This window comes from Bufo gargarizans, chromosome 7 (genome assembly GCF_014858855.1).
Source record: "Bufo gargarizans isolate SCDJY-AF-19 chromosome 7, ASM1485885v1, whole genome shotgun sequence".
Taxonomy (NCBI): domain Eukaryota; kingdom Metazoa; phylum Chordata; class Amphibia; order Anura; family Bufonidae; genus Bufo; species Bufo gargarizans.
Genome location: NC_058086.1, coordinates 195,759,753 through 195,779,071, shown reverse-complemented (window position 1 = coordinate 195,779,071; position 19,319 = coordinate 195,759,753). Strand labels below are relative to the sequence as shown.

At 44.2% G+C, this 19,319-nt stretch overlaps 1 protein-coding gene across 1 annotated transcript in view; it reads left to right on the top strand.

Moving 5' to 3' along the window:
* SUCLG2 (succinate-CoA ligase GDP-forming subunit beta) overlaps nucleotides 1–19,319 on the top strand; it is a 197,488-nt gene that overhangs the window by 45,831 nt on the left and 132,338 nt on the right. The window contains exon 2 of the mRNA XM_044302167.1: nucleotides 3,682–3,823. Coding sequence (XP_044158102.1) covers nucleotides 3,682–3,823 — 142 coding nt within the window. The remainder of the gene's footprint in view (nucleotides 1–3,681; nucleotides 3,824–19,319) is intronic.

Genomic DNA, 19,319 nt, shown 5'->3' with positions numbered 1-19,319 from the left:
GTGCTGTGGAATGGAAAATAGGAAAAGATCAGAGGGTTGCCGGGGACTGACGGCTCATCAGTAGAGCGTCTTGCCCTTCCTTACCTGTCCTTATTTCCGCAGGCTGAGAGTTAACAGCGCTCGTTGCCGGCTGGGAGAGACCACGGCCGTCCATGTCTTCACAGATGTTCTGCTTTGCGCTCCAGGCTTTTGTGACAAGGAAGAGATGTACTTTTCAGATTTAACGTGTTCTAGCTGTGGAATAGCTTAAAGCGAAGTTTTATGATCAACCTTTCCTTACAAATAGAGTTGAAATGCTGAACATTTGCAATCATAAAACTTTAAGGCTCACTTCTATATTTTTTTTTTTACAGTTTTTTTTTTATTGTTTTGATGATACAGGGAGCGTTTTATGGGTCAGCAGTAAAGTGTTTGTTTTTTTTTCTTTTAACATTTTTTTTCTTAGTAAGGAATAAGTAGAGTTTTACATGCTATGTTCTACTGAACGTGGGTCCATTTATAAGCAGATAAATTGCTTGTAACCAGTGCCAAACAATCGCCAAAATATAGCGAGATGATCAGCGCTCCATTACTTGCCTTGTACTTAACAATATTTTTCTTTGCCTTGTTTTCGTTTTCATTTTTTATTGGACACTTTAAACAGGCTATTTTAAACTCCCATAGAGATGCTTAAAGGGTTTGTCCAACTTTCTAGCCTCCTTTAAATTTGGCCAATAAAGTGCTGCACCTAAACAAACAAAATACGCTCACCTGCTTTCCGCCACTCTGTTTTAGGGCCAAGAGCCTGATCTTCATTCCCTCTGGTCTCCGGACAGTAAATTTCCGGTTGTGATTGCGTGCGCCGTTATGGCCAATAACTGGCCTCAGCGGTTATATATCACCAAGCGACCCAGCAGTGATACGTTGCTTACGGTCACATCACCAGTGAGGCCAGTGATTGGCCACAGCAGCTCATTTGACCCTGACCTGAAGCGTACAGGGCGGGGACCTGAGGGGGCAAAAATTGGGCCCTCGATGCTGGAATGGAGCAGAGGGGAGCAGGTGTGTGTGTGTGTGTGTGTGTGTGTATGTATATATATATGTGTGTGTGTGTGTGTGTCATATATATATTGTGGGGACTCGCTCTGGTAGACCGGATTAGCGGACGCAGTATAGAGGCCACAACAAGTTCTTTGGATCAAAACATTTCAGTGTTTTATTCACACTTTAGGCAAGTAACAAAACAAACAGTCCTATTCAAACAAAAAGTCACCCTGCAGTGTTGGTGGTAATGAGCGCCATGCGACAATTCTGCCTCAGAGTCCTTGCTGATAGCAACACCCACCTGTTTTCATGCCAAACAGGTAGCAAGCCTTCACCCAGACACAAGGCTCCCAGATCCCAACACAGAGACCTGGCTTCTTAGCCCAGCTGCCTATTTAAGGACAGCCAGGTGCTGCCAAAACCAGGACCAGCATTTAACCTCACCTGGCTTTAAATCATCCCAGCAGCACATGCTGGGAGGAAAATGCCTGTTTTCCCAGACCAAACCTCTCACTGACAAAAAGACGACTGTGTGAACACGCTCCATCCTAGTCTACTGTGCTGTATTGGACAACATTCCATCAATCCTATAGAAGTGAAGTCTGAGGGATCCCGCGTTCTCCAAATCTCAAGGAGGTCCCAGCAGTCAGACCCCTGCAACCCCTCTATTTCCTGGCTGTAATATTCCCAGCTGTAATTAGCACTATTCTGACTAGGCAATCCATTAATAAAAAAAAGTATAAAGACGTTGATAAAATGTCCGGTATTACAGTAGTTCCATAGAAGAATTTTATCGCTTGTACAGTTTTTTAGTAAAGGCAAAGCAAACGGATGGGAAATCTATTTCACGCTTTGCTCAAAATTACTTAAAATCTATATTTGTAATAAAACCATGCCTGCGGCTTTTTATATTTTTTAAATCGGTTTGCTGGAGTTGCTATAAGTGGGTTGGGAATATAACTAAAATGTGTGGTTCTGGGGCAGTGTAAAATGCCTTTTACAATAAGCAATGAGAACCACAAAGACGGCGGTTACATGCATGCACTTTCCTGTATTTGAGTACCCGGCAGTGAACATGCACCAACCTACCCAATACCCAGGTCAGTAGTTTTAAGTTAACATCTATATATCAGGTTTACATAGCAAGTTAGGCCTCATGCACCGGATATGTATTTTCTTTCCGTGTCTGTTCTGTTTTTTTTTTTTTTTTGCGGACCATATACGAAACCATTCATTTCAGTGGGTCCGCAATAAAACGGAAGTTACTCCATATGCATTCCATTTCCGTATTTCCGGAAAAAAATAGAACATGTCCTATTATTGTCTGCATTACAGACAAGGATATTACTGTTCTATTAGGGGCCAGCTGTTCTGTTCTGCAAAATACGAAATGCACATGGACGTCATCTGTATTTTTTGAGGACCGCACAATACATACAGTCGTGTGCATGAGGCCTTAGGCTGTGTTCACATTTTGTGGTTTCTGAAAAATATGCTGTGTTTTGCAGAAACCACAGCAAAACTGCAACATAGACAAAGATAGACTTTGCCTTACATTTGAGCATTTCTGTTGCGGTGCTCCCATCCACCGCTACGCTCTGTAGGTTGCTGAGAAGAGGGAGTGCAGTAACCTAACGACTACAGGATCAGACTACACAGGGCTTGTATGTAGTCTGTAACCATGGAGACTGAGAACTGTATAAAAGCTGTATATATATACCTGTAGGAGGTTTTTGTTTAAAGATTATTTGCAAAGTTTCTTCATACTTTATTTCAAATGCACTGGAAAAATGATACGCATTTCAGTAAATATCTGGAAATTTCCATTCATATCAATTTTAAAGGGCATCTATCAGCTGATTTGTCCCTATGACACTGTCTGACCTGTTACATGTGCACGTGGCAGCTGAAGGCATCTGTGTTGGGTCCATGTTCATATCTGCCCACATTGCTGAGAAAAATGATCTTTTAAGTATATGCAAATGAGCCTCTAGGAGCAACGGGGGCGTTACCATTACACCTAGAGGCTCTGCTCTCTCTGCAACTGCCACGCCCCATGCACTTTGACTTGATAAGACATTGTAAATGTCATCACCCCTGGCCCGGTCAAGCAAAGTGAAGAGGGGGCGGCAGTTGCAGAGAGAGCAGAGCCTCCAGGTGTAATGGTAACGCCCCCGTTTCTCCTAGAGGCTCATTTGCATATAGTAAAACTTCATTTTTCTCAGTAATGCGGGCACATATGAACATGGGACCAACACGGGTGCCTTCAGCTGCCAAGCGCACATGTAACAGGTCGGCCAGTGTCATAGGGACAAATCTGCTGATAGACGCCCTTTAATTTTTATGCTAGAATCCGGCATCGAACAATTCATAAAGTTTCAAAAGTGAGCACTTGTTTCCTAAACTGCAAATTACTGCCTAATTCGACAAAATCAGAAACCAAAAACTAAACTCTAACAAACAAATTCCTGGAATTTTTTATATACTTTTCTATGGCCCTCTGAATGCCAGATGAATGGGATATTACTGTACAATCCGTTACTCGGTGTAACGTTCACATGCCCTCACCGGAGTATACTGGCCTCATCGGTTCTGTAACTAATTAGTAAAAATTAATAAAGGTGATGTTACTTAAATGTCCTATATTATCTCTTTTAGGGTGCCCAGGTGACCACAAGACGATGGCTGAATCTGCAGGAATACCAGAGCAAAAAACTGATGGCGGATCATGGCGTAACAGTACAGAGGTTCTTTGTCGCTGACAATGCCACTGAAGCCCTTGAGGCAGCCAAGAGACTAAGTATGCGTGCCATAGTGTGAACAGTACAATAAGTTACGCAGTTTTACTACATCATTTCTCAATCGGTTCCTTGTAGTTTTCAAGATCTCTGCTTGCTGTCATTCCAAAGGAAGTTTAGTTTCAGGGGATAAAAGTGTGATTGAGTCACGTGCATGATTCGTGACAAAACACAGCTCTGGCTACGTCCGCAGAACATCTAAATCCATCGCAGACTAGCCCGCGAATTTGCACCAAAATCTGCATGTTTTACAAGCGGATTTTGTTGCGGATTTTATCCTACGCATTTCAAAGTGTGAAAATCTTGAAGATAGATTGACTAGCTGTGGATTTTAAAATCTGTGCCATTGGATATTTCCATGTGGATAGGATTTGTTGCAGCCTCATCCACTTCGCTTCTGCCGTAATACGCATCAGATTTTCCATTCACGGTTTAGACTCTAAGCATTTACATAGTCCCGGCAAGCATCTGATGGAAGTAAATAATAGTATTGACCCTAAAATGTCAAATGAAGCAGCTTTAGTAGGTATTGTTTAAAGACTTCCTTTCGTTTGTTTGTACAGCTTCTCTGCAGACAATGTGTTTCCATGGTAACAGACAGCAAACACATTGTATGTAGTCTGATCCTGCAGTCTTCCTTTCTTTCATTTCTCTCCTACTTTGTACTCACATACATTTGGTAGGTTAGCCAGAAGAAGAGGACAGATCGAAGGGAGTATGACCGCAAACAATCTTTACGTAGTCTGATCAGCAGTCTGTTACCATGGAGACACATTGTCTGCAAAAGAGTTGTCGAAACAAAATTGTAGAAAATATTTGATGAACACATTGCAAAGTTGCTTCATTTTACTATGTGAATAGAGCGAATAAAAATAAAATTGTGTGCGAAAGTAGTCGTATGTAGTCTTTAAAGGGGTTCTCCGGCACCTGCAACCTGTTTTAATATTTCCCGGGGGGATTCACGTATTCGCCTATCACTGGAGCTCTAGGGTTAGCACGGAGCTCCCTTGTCCTCTGCTTCCCGTTCCCGCTGGACCAGAAGGGTGGGGTACTATCTACAGCAGGAATGGGCAACCTCCGACATTCCAACTTTTGTGAAGCTACAACTCCTAGCATGCTCAAGGATAGCCAAGCAAGTGTGCATGCTGGGAGTCGTACCAGAGAACAAGAAATTATGAGGTAAATTCGCCAGTCAGGCCTCTATGAAATTGGTGGGACTCTCTAATGGCAGCTACGTTGGTAGTCGCCCGGCGTTCCATTAACTTAAAGGGGTTGTCTCATGAAGACAAACCCACCACATGCCCTGTTAGGACATATGGACTTCATCGAGGCAGATCATCGCTCGGGACACCCATCTCTGATCCAGAACAGAGAGCTGCTCTGTACGAGCGCCCACCCCCTGTTCTTGCAGGCGCAAGCCATTTGAGTATTACATAGACAGCCGTTTATCTGAATAGATACCATGTAATACCGTATTTTCCCTGTAGCAGGCGCTGCAGGGTAGATGCAGTATTACACAGCAGTAGGCTGTCCGTGGCATTCCCCGGCAAAGTCAGCTGGAAGCGGGACCTAGGGCAATCAGCTGGTTGCCCCAGTGGTCTCATTGTGAAAGGGGTGAGAGGTCACCTTTAAACAGGTTCTTCCGTCTGTTTGTAATGAAATATCAATTTCGGGAGCATCTCTTCTCATAACTCTGCGTGCCGTTCCTCTGTTATTCCTCCTCGAAATGTATGTATAAATTCTTACCAGTTGGGGGCGTGTCTCTATGCAATGTCACGCTGTCCAATCAGTGCTGACAGTTGAGCACTGTGTAGGGACACGCCCAATTGACAAGGTGAATGGTATGCCCCGTTGTCAGATTGTCCATACATTTCCAGGAGGAATAAAATATGCTCCAGAATTCTTATTTTATGGGGGATATAACTGTTTGGTAAACCAGACATGTGAGGGATGGGGGCAGGTCGTCTTTGATTATCCTTGCTCTAGTGAAAGGGGTGGTCTCATTAGACGGATGGTTAAAGGGGTGGTCTCATTAGACGGATGGTTAAAGGGGTGGTCTCATTAGACGGATGGTTAAAGGGGTGGTCTCATTAGACGGATGGTTAAAGGGGTGGTTTCATTAGACGGATGGTTAAAGGGGTGGTCTCATTAGAGACCATCTCTTTCATAAGGTTCAGCTTCCAGCGGTGGCGTCCATCCAGATACTGCTCAGGTCTATCAGCACGGTAGATGCTCTTACAGAGCGACTCTTCGTTCTGGCTCATGGGGGGGCTGTGCCGCCCATATGCCCTCCATATGCCCTAATAATGAGACTTAAGGTTTATCAGTATTTTTTTTTTATTTTTTTCTTGCACCATTATTGATAATCCTCCCCCACTGGTATCTTCACTCTTCGTTCTCCCTGGTTTCGTGCCCCCAGGACATGCGCTTACTGGTCAGACAGGGCGGCAAGGGTTAACCAATAGAGCACTGCAGAGCTGAGCGCCGCCCAGGTTTGCAGCCCTTTCCTTCATGTTGTAAATGGCTCCATTAAAATGCCATTTTTCTATACGCTGTAGTTCACAGCGGGGGCCCCGAGTTCTGTGTTGAGCCAAAAACAGTGAAATTTAATGAACCCAATTTTTTTTTCCTCTTGTATCAAACCTAATAGGCTTATTATTATTGTAAGTTATTAGAATAATTTCTGCTAAAGTACATCTTGGTGCGACGCGAGGGTGATTATCAATGGCTGAGGTCTTTGCGAAACTGGCAAAAAGCAATGGCTGCAACATTGTATTACAAGTCTGTATTTGCTTCACCTTGAAATATATATAACAATTTTTTATTTTTTTGGGGGAGAAAAGCTGAGGTTTGGGATTGCTGGTTAGAAGCTGCACTGTGCACAGTCCCATCGTTCTAGGCATCGGTGACTGTCGCAGTGATCAGACATGGATTGCATATCTAAGCCATCACTTAAAGGGGCGGTCTCACTGCAGAAAATTGCATTTATCATGTTGAGAAAGTGAATACCAGGCACTTGCTAATGTATTGTGATTGTCCATATTGCCGCCTTTACTGGTTAGATTCATTTTTCCATCACATTATACACTGCTCGTTTCCATTGTTATGACTAGGGATGAGCGAATTTTATATTTAGAAATTCGGTCATGCTTCGTTTGTTGGTAAAAGGTGAATTGTGTTATGGATTTCGTTACCACGGACCATAACGCAATTCTATGACGGAATGCATAACTGAATAGTAGAAGTCATAATAGAAGTCTATGGGCTGCAAAACGTATCCGTCCCGTTTCCGTTATGCAGGGGAGGACGGTTCCGTTATGCAGCCCATAGACTTCTATTATGATGGAACGAACAACGGAATGCCTTTAGAGGCGCATTCAGTCATAGAATTGGGTTATGGTCCGTGGGAACGGAATCCATGGCGCAATTCACCTTTTACCACCGAACGAAGCGTGAACGAATTTCAAACCATGAATTTCGCTCATCTCTAGTTATGACCACCCTGTAATCCAGCAGTGGTGGTCGTGCTTGTACACTATGGGGAAAAAGTGGCGGATATACCGAGTGCCCAACTCCACCATAATTCAGGAGGGCTGGTCACGTCCGCTGCCTCCCTTAGAATGCATTCACATGACTGTATGTATTTTGCAATCCACAAAAAACAAATCTGCAAAAAATATGGATAATGATAACTGTGTTGCATTTGCGTTTTTTTGCAGATTCATTGTATCAATGCCTATTCTTGTCCGCAAAATGGACGTGTTCTGTCTGTTTTTGATGGGCTGCAGAACGGCCATACGGATGCGGACCGGGTGCATACCAAAAATACAGTCCTGTGAATGGGCCCTTACTTGATGGGTGATTGCAGATTGGTGCAGTTTTGGGGGTTTATTTCAATAAGGAATGGGGGAATCGGTGCCTGGCAGACTCCTGATGCCGCTTATCTCTAGAAAATGTTGGCATCACAATAGGCGACATACACAATGAGGTAGTGAAAGATTCTTACCAATTTCTCAGGATTTCCCAGCCAAAATTGGTTCTGTTTTACCGTGTGTTCTGCCGAATCACTTCACATTTGACCCGCTCTGCACTGATGAGAAGCAAGGACCCTGAAACTGCTGTCTACAGAGGGGTGGGACACCCCCTAGGACAGGAGACACCCCCTGGTTTGGCTGGAAAGACGTAATTTGCATACCTTCTACGAAGACCGACATGAGTGTGACGGGTCCACCTTAAAGGGGTTGTCAGTTGGGGATTTTCATATTCACGGCACCTCTGCCGATCAGCTGTTTGGAGAGGCTCGGTGCTTCATTGTGAGTTGTGGCCGGTGACGTCACGTTCGTCAGTCGCAGGGGTCCCCAACCTTTTTTGCACCAAGGACCCGTTTCATGCAAGACTATTTTCCCAGGGACCGGGTGGGGGGCGCAGGTTAGGGGGAATGCTGGTTGGCGCTGACTGATTCACGCGCATAACAAATCTCTGCCAGCCTCCATTATAGCCAATGGGACCGGAAGACATTCTGGTAACATCTGGCAATGCCGGAACCAGATAGCTCCGGGAGGCTGTTCTCTGCTAGAACAGCACAGCATGCAGGAACTATGCCAGCAGTGTGAATAAGGCCTTACTATTACATTGATATCTGCCTGCCTTTGTTTCAGGCTGACATTGTAACTATACCTGAATATACTCTCTGCAGCGCTGGGCTCTCTGCAGCGCTGGGCTCTCTGCAGCGCTGGGCTCTCTGCAGCGCTGGGCTCTCTGCAGCGCTGGGCTCTCTGCAGCACTGGGCTCTCTGCAGCGCTGGGCTCTCTGCAGCGCTGGGCTCTCTGCAGCGCTGGGCTCTCTGCAGCGCTGGGCTCTCTGCAGCGCTGGGCTCTCTGCAGCGCTGGGCTCTCTGCTGATGTCTGTCTGTCTCTGTGATATTTTCAAGGTGCATATGACAGGAAGAGGAACTACGCTCTAAGGTCATTCTCCTGCTCCCTCCCTCCAATACTAGCTGAAACAACTCCGCCCATGCGCCTAGCATCTCTCCTCATCTGTATTGCCGCGGCCCGGCAAACAATCATCCAGGGCCCGGTCCTGGGCTGGGGACCACTGGGCTAGAGAATGGGCCTGGGCTATGGCGCTGTGCTTTGTAACCTGTGAGGAGGCAGCAGCACTAATCCGAGAACTGCAACCTCTTCAAACAGCTGATCGGCACGGGTGCCGGGTGTCAACCCCTTTAATCGTCCTTGATCTAGATCAGAGATGCCCAACCTGTGGCCCTCCAGCTGTTGCAAAACTACAACTCCCAGCATGCCTAGACAGCCTACAGCTACTAGTGCATGCTGGGAGTTGTGGGTTTGCACCAGCTGGAGGGTTGCAGGTTGAGCATCCCTGATCTAGATCATCAGAGACCATCCCTTTACCCTTTGTAACAGAAATGTCCGTGCAGGGGTCTCATGGCGGTTACGTCGGCTCTTGGTGTTTCGTGTCTTTGTGTTTTCCTCCCCCTCCCCTCCATTCAGTGCGATTACATTGAATCATCAGGTTTCGCGTCAGCAGGCGCGCCGCCATTAAATGTGACAGAATGAGATCCGTATGGCCGCAGTCCTACACGCGGCGCTCGCTTTTTAATGTCGCCGCCGATTCATAACCATTCTTGCGTTTCCAAAATGACCCCATACCGCCTGGATTTACAGTAATGAGTGTAATAGGCGGGAGGCCCACAAATCAAAATCTCATTTCAGATGTGAGACGCTAATGTTTCGCTGACTTATTGTTCCGCGTCTTATAAAAATATAAACCTACCTACCGGAGAGCGAAACGAGAGAAAAAAAAAATTGGATTTGAGAAGCCGCAGCCGGCGTAATGTTTTCACAGTTTAGGAGATTAATAGAGTTTGGTGTAAGTAAAGAATGGTTACGGAAGAGGAGAAGTTTTACATAATGGCTGAGATTAAACACTCTTCACTTCATAATTGGTATTTAGATGTAAGGATGGAGTCGTTCTGAGGAATGGGTCTGATTTTATGGCTGTCTGCTTTTCCTTTCATCTTGGAGTTCATTTTTTATTTTATTTTTTTGAGCGGTTAAATAATTTAAGGTTTTCTGTGATTACTTTTTTTTGTAGAAACAGCGCCACTCTTGTCTGTTGTCCATTTGTGGTATTGCAGCTTAAATATCTGTTTAGGGTACTTTCACACTAGCGGTGGGGTACTCCGGCGGGTGAACAACCTGTCGGATCCGTCCTGCCGCTAGTTTACGTGTGCCCCCGGACTGCCGCTCTGTCCCCATTGACTATAATGGGGGCGGAGTTACGGCAGCAGCACGGCGAGGGGCAGCCAGACTAAAAGTACAACAAGCACCCCCCCAAAATTGTAGCATCCATCTGGACCCAGGGTTGCCAACCAGAATTTTTTTTTTTTCCTGGACAACATATCCCAAAATCACGGACAAATTGGAAACCCATAATGAATGATAAAAATTATAATACATGTCACACAAACGTATTTTCTTTCCACTTCTGTTTTTTTTTTTTTTTTTGCGGACCGTGTGTCGAACCCACTTCACAAGAACAACGGAAGGTACTCCGTGTGCATTCCGTTTCCGTTCCGCAAAACAGTAGTGCATGTCCTATTATTTTCCGCAAATCACTGTCCGAGGCCCCATTCAAGTCAAAGGGTCCTCAAAAAATACGGAACGCACACTGAACACATCCGTATTTTGCGGATCCATACTGTAGAAATGTTATGCCCAACCCATATCGCTCATGTGTTTGGTGATTAATAAGTTACTGTTTCTGTATACGATCCGCAAAAAAACTGATCAAATTTGGAATCCATACGGATATGTTTTGTGCAATAACGAAACAGAAGAGGACTTAAATCAGAGAGAAAAAAAAAAACTCAGATACGGAAAAACGGATCAGTGAAAAACAGACCGCAGAACAACAACGGTCGCGTGCATGAGCCCTTACTGTGAGCTGAAAAGAGATGTAAAATGATTAAAAATATCATCAAAATAATCTAGTCAAGTACTACAGCCTAAAAAAAAATAAAAAATCACAGATAAGTTTTCATTATTTTTTTTTTTTTTTGCGAATAAAGGAAAAAGTCACCTATTTTTATGGGCTGTCCAGAAATAACTTCTAGCGGGAATAATAAAGGAATGCCGCAACATAGAGCCATAGGAATAGATGTTACAGAATTATTATTAGATGGGGAATGCAAGTCGTTACTAAAACCGACCTGTCAGGAGAGGGGGAAGGGTCCTCTTTTTAAAGGGTTGACCCATGAACAACACTTATCGCCTATCCGCAGTGCAAACCCCCCACCATTCACAAGAACGGGGGGGCTACAAGCCCTGCGTGAATGGAGCTGTAGTGTGTGACCCTTTTCTGCATTCAATAGCCAAAGCAGTCCCATAGAATAGTTTTTCTGCAGGAAAATATGTCCCATATGAACGTAAGCTTGAGAGGAATTTCTCTGTTTTTTTTTAAGTTTGTGTGCATGAGCCCTAATTCCTAGACTTCTAGCGGGAATAATAGAGGAACGACACAGCACAGAGTTATCAGAAACGATGCTACAGAATTTTTAATGCAAGTAGTTACTAAAACGGACCCGTCAGGAGAGGTGACAGGTGCAATTTAAATGATCACCCTTCCAACGTCATCCAACTCGTTCCTGTAATTTAATCCTCTTCATTGGCTATAGAAGCCCTAAAAAACAACACGTGCTTTCCGCTGGCTTGTTCCTCGCACATTGCTTAGCAGACTAATACAATGAAAAGAGCAATTACACTGAATACAATTTATAGCAGCAGGAAGGCAAAAGACATTTTGCAAAACACATTATGGCAGCGCGTATCGTTACACAGGAGCTTTGTGACTTAATGGACTCCATCAAGAACATTTCTCACCGCCACACAATGAGCGCGGCCTGAAAGGGGCCAGATATGAGGCGGCCGTTCCCTCCTCTTTGTCAGTATTTAGAGAGATGGGAAAAATTCCAGCACGCAAAACGGAGAGAGGTGGAATCGAAGAGGAAAAAGGGGTTCAAACCTCGTCAGTCATTCAGGAATGCTCTTCCTGGCCCGTTAAGGTTGGCGGAGGCGACCGTCTGACAACCCTCAATGATCCTGCACGGGTCCTATGCTTGGTGTTATAGATACTTGTCAAAGCAACCCACCGCACAGCGAGTAGTTGCATCTCTCCAACTATCGGGACAACCCCTTTAAACCTGACCACACACGTGCCTTCTAATGGTGGTGCCTTCTAATGGTGGTGCCTTCTAGTGGTCCACCTAAAATTCCACATGTGAAGGCCTGGAAGTTAAGTGAAGCCATAAACCCTTCTGCTGCCCTATGCAGACTGCTTGGCCTAGTTGTGCACCTGAAGCCACCTATGCAGAGGCTTACGCTCCATCACGCTAAAGACTGTCATTCATGCTCATGTGAGGTGCTTGTTATTGCAGCTTGACCCAATTTAATGGGCTTGTCCGACTGTTCAATACTTAAGGATAGGTGATCAGTATCTCATCAGTGGGGGTCCGACTCCCAGCACTGCACACGGTGGCACTCTGGTGAGCGCTTAGGTCTCTTCCTAGACCATTGCCTTCACGGTCATCAGTCACATGACCTAGGCACAGCAAGTGAATGGGGCTGAGCTGCAATGCCAAGCACGGCCTCTATCCAATACATGGCGCGGTGCTTGGTAAGTTGTGAGGAAGCCACAACCTCCTCAAACAGCTGATCGGCGGCGCCGCCGATCACATAATGATAGATAGGTCATCTGTAATAAACACCCGAACAACCCCTTTAAATAAATGTCATACAGGACACCGTCCAAGGTCATGAGTAATTAAATGAGTAAGAAAAACAGCCCATTTGTTTCTAATCTCGTACAATTCCTTAAAATTGGCAAAGAGGAGAAAATTGTTTAAAATGAAGAAGAAAATTACCTGTTTTAAATATCTTGCCACTATAATCCCTGCCGGTCCTGCTTCAATGACCACTGCAACCATTCACTGATCTCAATGGTCACGTGAACGATAAATGGCACATGACTGCTACATGACCATCGGCCATCTCCGTGGGCCGCTATGGATTATTATACCTTTGCTGTTTGTTCCCATGTTAAACATGTTGTTTGGTTTGATTTTGATTTTTTTTTTTTTTGCATCAGGCCCCAATAGCTTCACGTTCTACCGCTGTTTGCAAAAAATATTTTAAAATATGCGAGCATTTATTTAAGTCTTTTTTGCACTTCTAACGTCATCTCAGCAGTTTTTGTCTAAGTTTTGCAACAGCTTTGTAAAAATCTTGCAAAAAAAAAAACGCTAAATGACTGCGGCCTGTGAGCCAGTCCTGTTCCTTGCAGTAGGGCCGCCAGGTCCTTGTGAATGAGGCACATCCTTGAAGATGGAGGATGATCTGATAAATTTTCCACTTTCAAGGTTCAGTTGTCATTATTTCTCCAAGTAAAATGAAAACGTGGGTTTTTCTTATTTATTTTTTTCTTTTTCTTGACTTTTTCCCGCTACCAGGTTTACCATTTCAATTATGGGTCTTTCAACATCAGTTGTGGGAGAAATTAGCAGACTGTCTTAGAACACAGAAGAAGATATTTAAGTCGTCAAGTCAATAAACTGTCTTAAATTTCCCCGGGGACACTGTTCCTCCGCTCACTTGGCAGTGTCACGGAGACGTCTTCTCTTCTACATATTTAACAGAAATCGCCGGAAAATAAACCTGTTGTAACTGTTGTATTTATGTCTCAAGCATCGATATTTCAGTAAGACGCCTCAGTCGCTGTTTCCTAAAATTACAACGCACTAAAATAGACGAGTGTAATCTTTCTTTATAGCAATGTTTTATAATTGCCTTTTTCTTTTTCTCTTTACTGTGACATCATCCCTCTCCCGACCAAAAGAGAACTTTGCTATAAAATACGTTCATATTTATATATGAAGCAAAATAAAGCAACTTTGCAAGTGATTGCAAATTTTCTCCTCCTTGCTGTTTATGGCTCAGATGCAGACCTAAGTGTCTCCATGGTAACAGACTACAAACAAACCCTTTGTGTAGTCTGAGGCTGCAGTTACACACCCATATGTTTCTTTCTTCCCACTAACCTACTCAGCAATTACACCAAATGATAGGATCGTTTTAATCCAAGCACTTTGCAACATTTTGCACCTCAGATGAACTTGAACTAAAAAATTTAGCAAAAATTTAAAGGGTCACAAAATGAGATCGGCAGGTGTTCAGAGAGTCGGACCTCCACCAATCAGCTGTTTGAAGAGGCTGCGGTGCTCCCTGATCGCTGGAGTCTCATCCCAGGCCATGTAATGTCTCATTCGTCATTCACATGGCCTAGGCTCAGCTCCGTCACATACAAGTTGGGTTGAGCTGCAATACGTGCTTCGAGGAAGCCATAGCCCTCTCCAGAGCTCCGGTGAGTGTCGCAGCTTCCTTAAACAGCTGATAGAAGTAGGGCACTGCCGTTTTCATATTGATGAGGATCGGCCATCAGTATAAAGATCCTGAGAAAACCCCTTTAACATTTTGATTAAAAAAAACCTTTATTAATACTTGCTTGAAGGAACTTCTTGCCCCGCTGTGACGTTCCCGATAGATCTTCTAGGATGAGCATGTGCATACAGTCCCAGTTGTGTGTGCATCACTGGTGTCCTCTGTCTGCACAGTGAGATGGCGCCTGCGCGTTCTCGACGCTATCCCTGCAAAGGGCGAGCATGCACCGTTAATAAGCGCTTGGATACAGCATGGTGTACTTGGAAATGTAGTCCCCAGTAGTCATGCAGCGGTCCCAGAGTGAACAGGGCAGGAATGCCAGGACTCTACTTGTGTTCCGGTGATTGTGTGGCAGAGGTGTAGGGGTCGTGATTGAAGAAAGGAAAATTCTTCAGAGGTTGGTGAATGTATAACTGGTCTGTGCATTCAGTGTGTAATGTTTGAACCACTACTTTAAGGGGATCCTATCATTGGGTTGGTGCTGCCTAGACTAGATCCCTTAGGACAGAAATGCTGCAGCAAGGGGTTCGGGAACGGGAAGTTGGGTCTAGTGTGCGGGTCCTCACCCTGCTCTGTTTGATGCAAACAGCAAGAAACTTGTCAGTCAAGCAGAGAAGAGTGGGGAGAAGCCACACAGCGGACGCTTCTTACCATGCCCCGACTTATCTTGCCTTGCCTTCCTCATTTACTTTTTATTTTTTTATTATTTTCTTTGAAATGCTGCAGTGTTTCAGTGTGAACTCTAGTTCTGTCATGTGGAATCCTAATGGCATTTTATTTTGCTTGTGGTTCTGGTCACATAACCTCTGGAACCTATCATTAGGCTTATCTGATTATCAATATTGATGACCTATCCCCAGGACCCCCGCCGATCAGCTGTTAGAAGAGGCCAGGCACTCCTTGAGCGCCGCGGCCTCTTCCCAGGCCATGTGATGTCACCATTCATTGCTCACATGGCCTAGTTGCAGTTCAACACCATGCAAGTCAATGGGGCTGAGCTGCAATACCAAACACTGCCTGGGAGGCCGTTGTGCTCACCAGTGCTCCGGTGAGTGCAGGATGTTTCCAAAAACAGCTCAATAGCAGAGGTGCCGGGACCCGAACCCATGCCGATGTAATATTTACTGTATCCTATGGATGCAGTAGGTCATTATATTTCCCAGATAACCCCTTTTTTAAGGCTTCATACAGCTCTGTACAAGTCCTAAGTTAAACTAATTTCACACTGTGCTGTCCGCATCCGTTGCTCCGTTCCGTGTACCCGCATAAAAAATATAGCATGTCCTATTCTTGTCCGTTTTGTGGACAAGAATAGGCATTTATACAATGGGCCGCCCATTCCGTTCCTCAAATTGCGGAAGTCACACGGGCGGCTTCAGTTTTTTTGCGTACTGCCTTTCCCTAACTTCTGCCAGTATGAGCAGATCCGGATGGTGGAAATGCTCATACGCCGTATACCTATGCCCTGCTAAAACTGACGAGCCCTAGGATAGGTAGCAGGAAACGAGAGAGCTGGTTCCTTACTAGATGAAGAAACCCGCGTCTCCCTGTGGCCTAGAACCAAAACACACCAGAGAACAAACACAAAAGGCGACTAGTGCTTAGCTTAGAGATGTATGGAGAAGCAGGAGATCCAAGACAAACAAGCTCAAGCAACTCCAAGAGGAAATATCAACCGCATGGTCAGCAGTGTGAGGCGGACCTAAATAGAGCCTCATCACTGATAACGAGCAGCACCTGAGGAGAGGTGAGATCCTGCCAAACAACAACATACAAAGAGGAAAACGGATAGACCTATCAGCCCCACGTGCAGCAAGTCTATCCGATCTTCTCACCTCTGCCGCAAGAGGGACCGTGACAAATGGGACCTGGTGGGGATCTGGCATTAGTGCCGAGATTCGGCTGGACAAATACAGCTGCAAGCAGAATATCTTTGTCTGGCCGAAACCCAGCAGTGAAAGATAGTATCCGATGAAATCCAGCAAGCAGTTCCTCTACCGGAACAGTTTAGCGCTAGTGTGAAACTAACCTTATACGGAGCTGAAATAGGGCACCCATAGGAGTCTATTAGTCCCGATTCTTCCTGTTTCCTAATGGGGTTTATCTTTCTCTGATACATACAGCATCCGAACCCAAAAATATTTTTGTATCATGGGGACGGCCAACATACAGGCTACGTGCGCGTGGCTCTGTGAATAATGTAAAAGGCAGCGGATGTTTTACTTCTGCCAAGATTCTACCGAATCGTTTTAGCTTCCTTTTTATATAAAACACTAAAGAACTTTTGAGTTATCTTAAAATTTAGTGACCCCGAAAAAAAAGATCTTTATATGGCTTTTTTATTTATTTTATTTTTTGTGAAAGTCATCTGTCGTCCATGTTCTGTTTTTAGTTAAAAGCGTGCCTTTTGAAATACAGTAGATTAGTTTTCATACAAGTAGCAGATGTGAGAGGTCCTCCGGAGGTCCCTGCTCAGACTCCCTCCTCTGCACGCTCCAGTCCCCTAGGTAGATGATATGAAAAGGTAAAACGGTTCTATGCTTTTTAGTCGGACAAGTCTTAAAAAAAAAAAAAAAAGCACTTTTTTTAAATTGGGCATTACTTGAGGCAAGAGGAAGAGAGAGCGGACTGAAAAATAACCTTCAATTATTCAACTCTGAGTTTGGTATAAAATTCTCCATTATAAAAAAGAAAAAGAAAAAAGTGCAAATCCTAAATGCCTCAGGACCATCTTATCGATTTGGAGAACTTGGAAGATAGTGGGCCAATGGCCAGATAAATCGGTGAAGCTTGAGTCGTTTTTGCTAGAGAAGACAGGCATAAGCTGCTGGCGGTTCTCTCTGGAGAGGCTTCTCCTGAGGGAAGGAACGCTGCCAATATGCCAGTTCCATTGGGCCTACTTCCATATACATTGGATAGACACCAGCATTAACAGACCTTTATCTTTAGGCTGCATCCGCCTGAAAAAAAACTGAACTACAGAGGTCTCACTTCCACCTAAGTTGCAGTCCACTGCCTGTGGTCAGGCAATATCTGTCTCTGGTAACTCAGAAGATGGCTGAGATAGTGAGCCTGATAAACAAACTGCTTCTGAACATCATAGGAGCCTCCTGCCCCCTTGAATAAAACAAACATAAAGTAAAGGAAGTGAGGTCACTGTATACAGTACTGGCAGAAGGGATATACTCACTGCTTTTGAGAGAAATGCATCTAGCTGTGCAGCTAAAATGGAATAATATGGCTGAAAGAGACTTTTGAAACGCCCAAACATAGTTGTTCCTTCACTGTTCTGATTGCACAAAGCACAGCCATTATGCAAACTTTTTTTTTGTAAACTCAGGTACACTTTTTAAGCTTTTTCTATACAGGTGGTAGTGTATTTTTGACTCCAAGATTAATACTACGGTCTCTAGTTGTGCTAACAGAATATCATATGTAATTATCCGAATAAACCATGTAAACGTGTGGAATCCAAAGGGGTTGTGCAGTATCAACTAAAAACTGGCCAGGGAGGAGAAATTACATAAAATTTCCTAAAATTATAAAAGAATAATGACTGGATAAAGGGAGTCTGTCAGCAGTTTTGACTATGCTAAACTCCTCACAGCAGAAGACAAGGGCTGGAGAGAGCAGGATAAACATACTGTCCGTGGAGTTTTTATCATCAAGAGTAGTAAGAATATATGAACTTTTATTCTGACAGATTCTGCTCTCTCAAGTGCTCAGGAGTCGGGGCTTCACACTGAAGTGATCTCTGCACTGAGCTGCTTCACATCCTCTGCTCTGAGGGACAACCATAGCATTCAATCATCAATCAGGAGACCACTTCCGCTGTCACTCAGAGCAAAGAGGAGGGGGCTGTGAAGCAGCTCAGTGCAGAGAGCACTTATACAGTGAAGCTCTGCCTCCTGAGAACTTGAGAGAGAGCAGAATCTGGCAGAATAAAACTTCATATTCGCACTACTCCTGGTGAGAAAAGCTCTACAAAAGATATGTTTATCTTTCCCTTCCTAGCCCCAACGCAGTACTGTCAGCAGTTTATCGTGGTAACGGGTATGTTCAGTAATGGCTCTTTTTTTTATTATTTTTGGGCTAGTTTTTATGTGATGATCCCAGACAGCTTACATTTGGATCCATTTGACAACTGAAAGCCATAGCTTGTTATGACTGCCTTATGAAAGGGAGACATGAGGCAAAAGTGGCAATTATATATGGTTTCAGATGAGTGTAATATGGACAAATCCCGACCCGTCCTCTGGTCTAATTACCCAAAATATTAGCATCTATTAAGTCTGCAATTTCTGGCCCAACTGCAGGTCTAATGACCCGAACTAATATCATCTATCTCTATGATGCTATTAGTTTTGGTCATTAGACCCGTAGTCAAGACGGTATTTGCTGCACAGACTGTGCTTGTATTTGGCTCGTCTGTGACTCTGAGGGTTCTCGATGCACATAGAAAATGTCCTGTTTCGCATAATCAACTTTTTTTTTTTTTTCTTTTTACTGCAATAAAGAGAAACTGGTGGTTTATGTCCAATAAAAAGAACTGAGGTTGTGTTAAATGGAGATATCCGTGTCTGGGAGCCGCAGCGCATTAATCAAGTGCTCTTAGGCTCCTGTGACTCCGGGGAATCTGTGTCTTTTTAATTCAAGACATTATGGTTAGGGAATCTTCTTCAAAATAGACTTAATCCCTGGAGTTTCCCGAGAAACAAATGCTTCTTCTCAGACCTGTAACATTCTGGCTAAAAGCTCAACCAGTCAACGTCCACAGAAAATAGCAACTCTCCAGTCTTCAAAGCAACATCTTCTGTATTTTAATTCTGGATGGTTTTATTTTCAAGTCAAATCAGTTTCAGAATTTTGGCAAAATTTTCCATAGGGGAGAATTATCAAAACAGATGTGGAGCAGTTACTGATGGCAACCAATTGGATCCTTGCTCTGGGAAAATGTAGATCTGATTTAGATACAATCTACAATGCT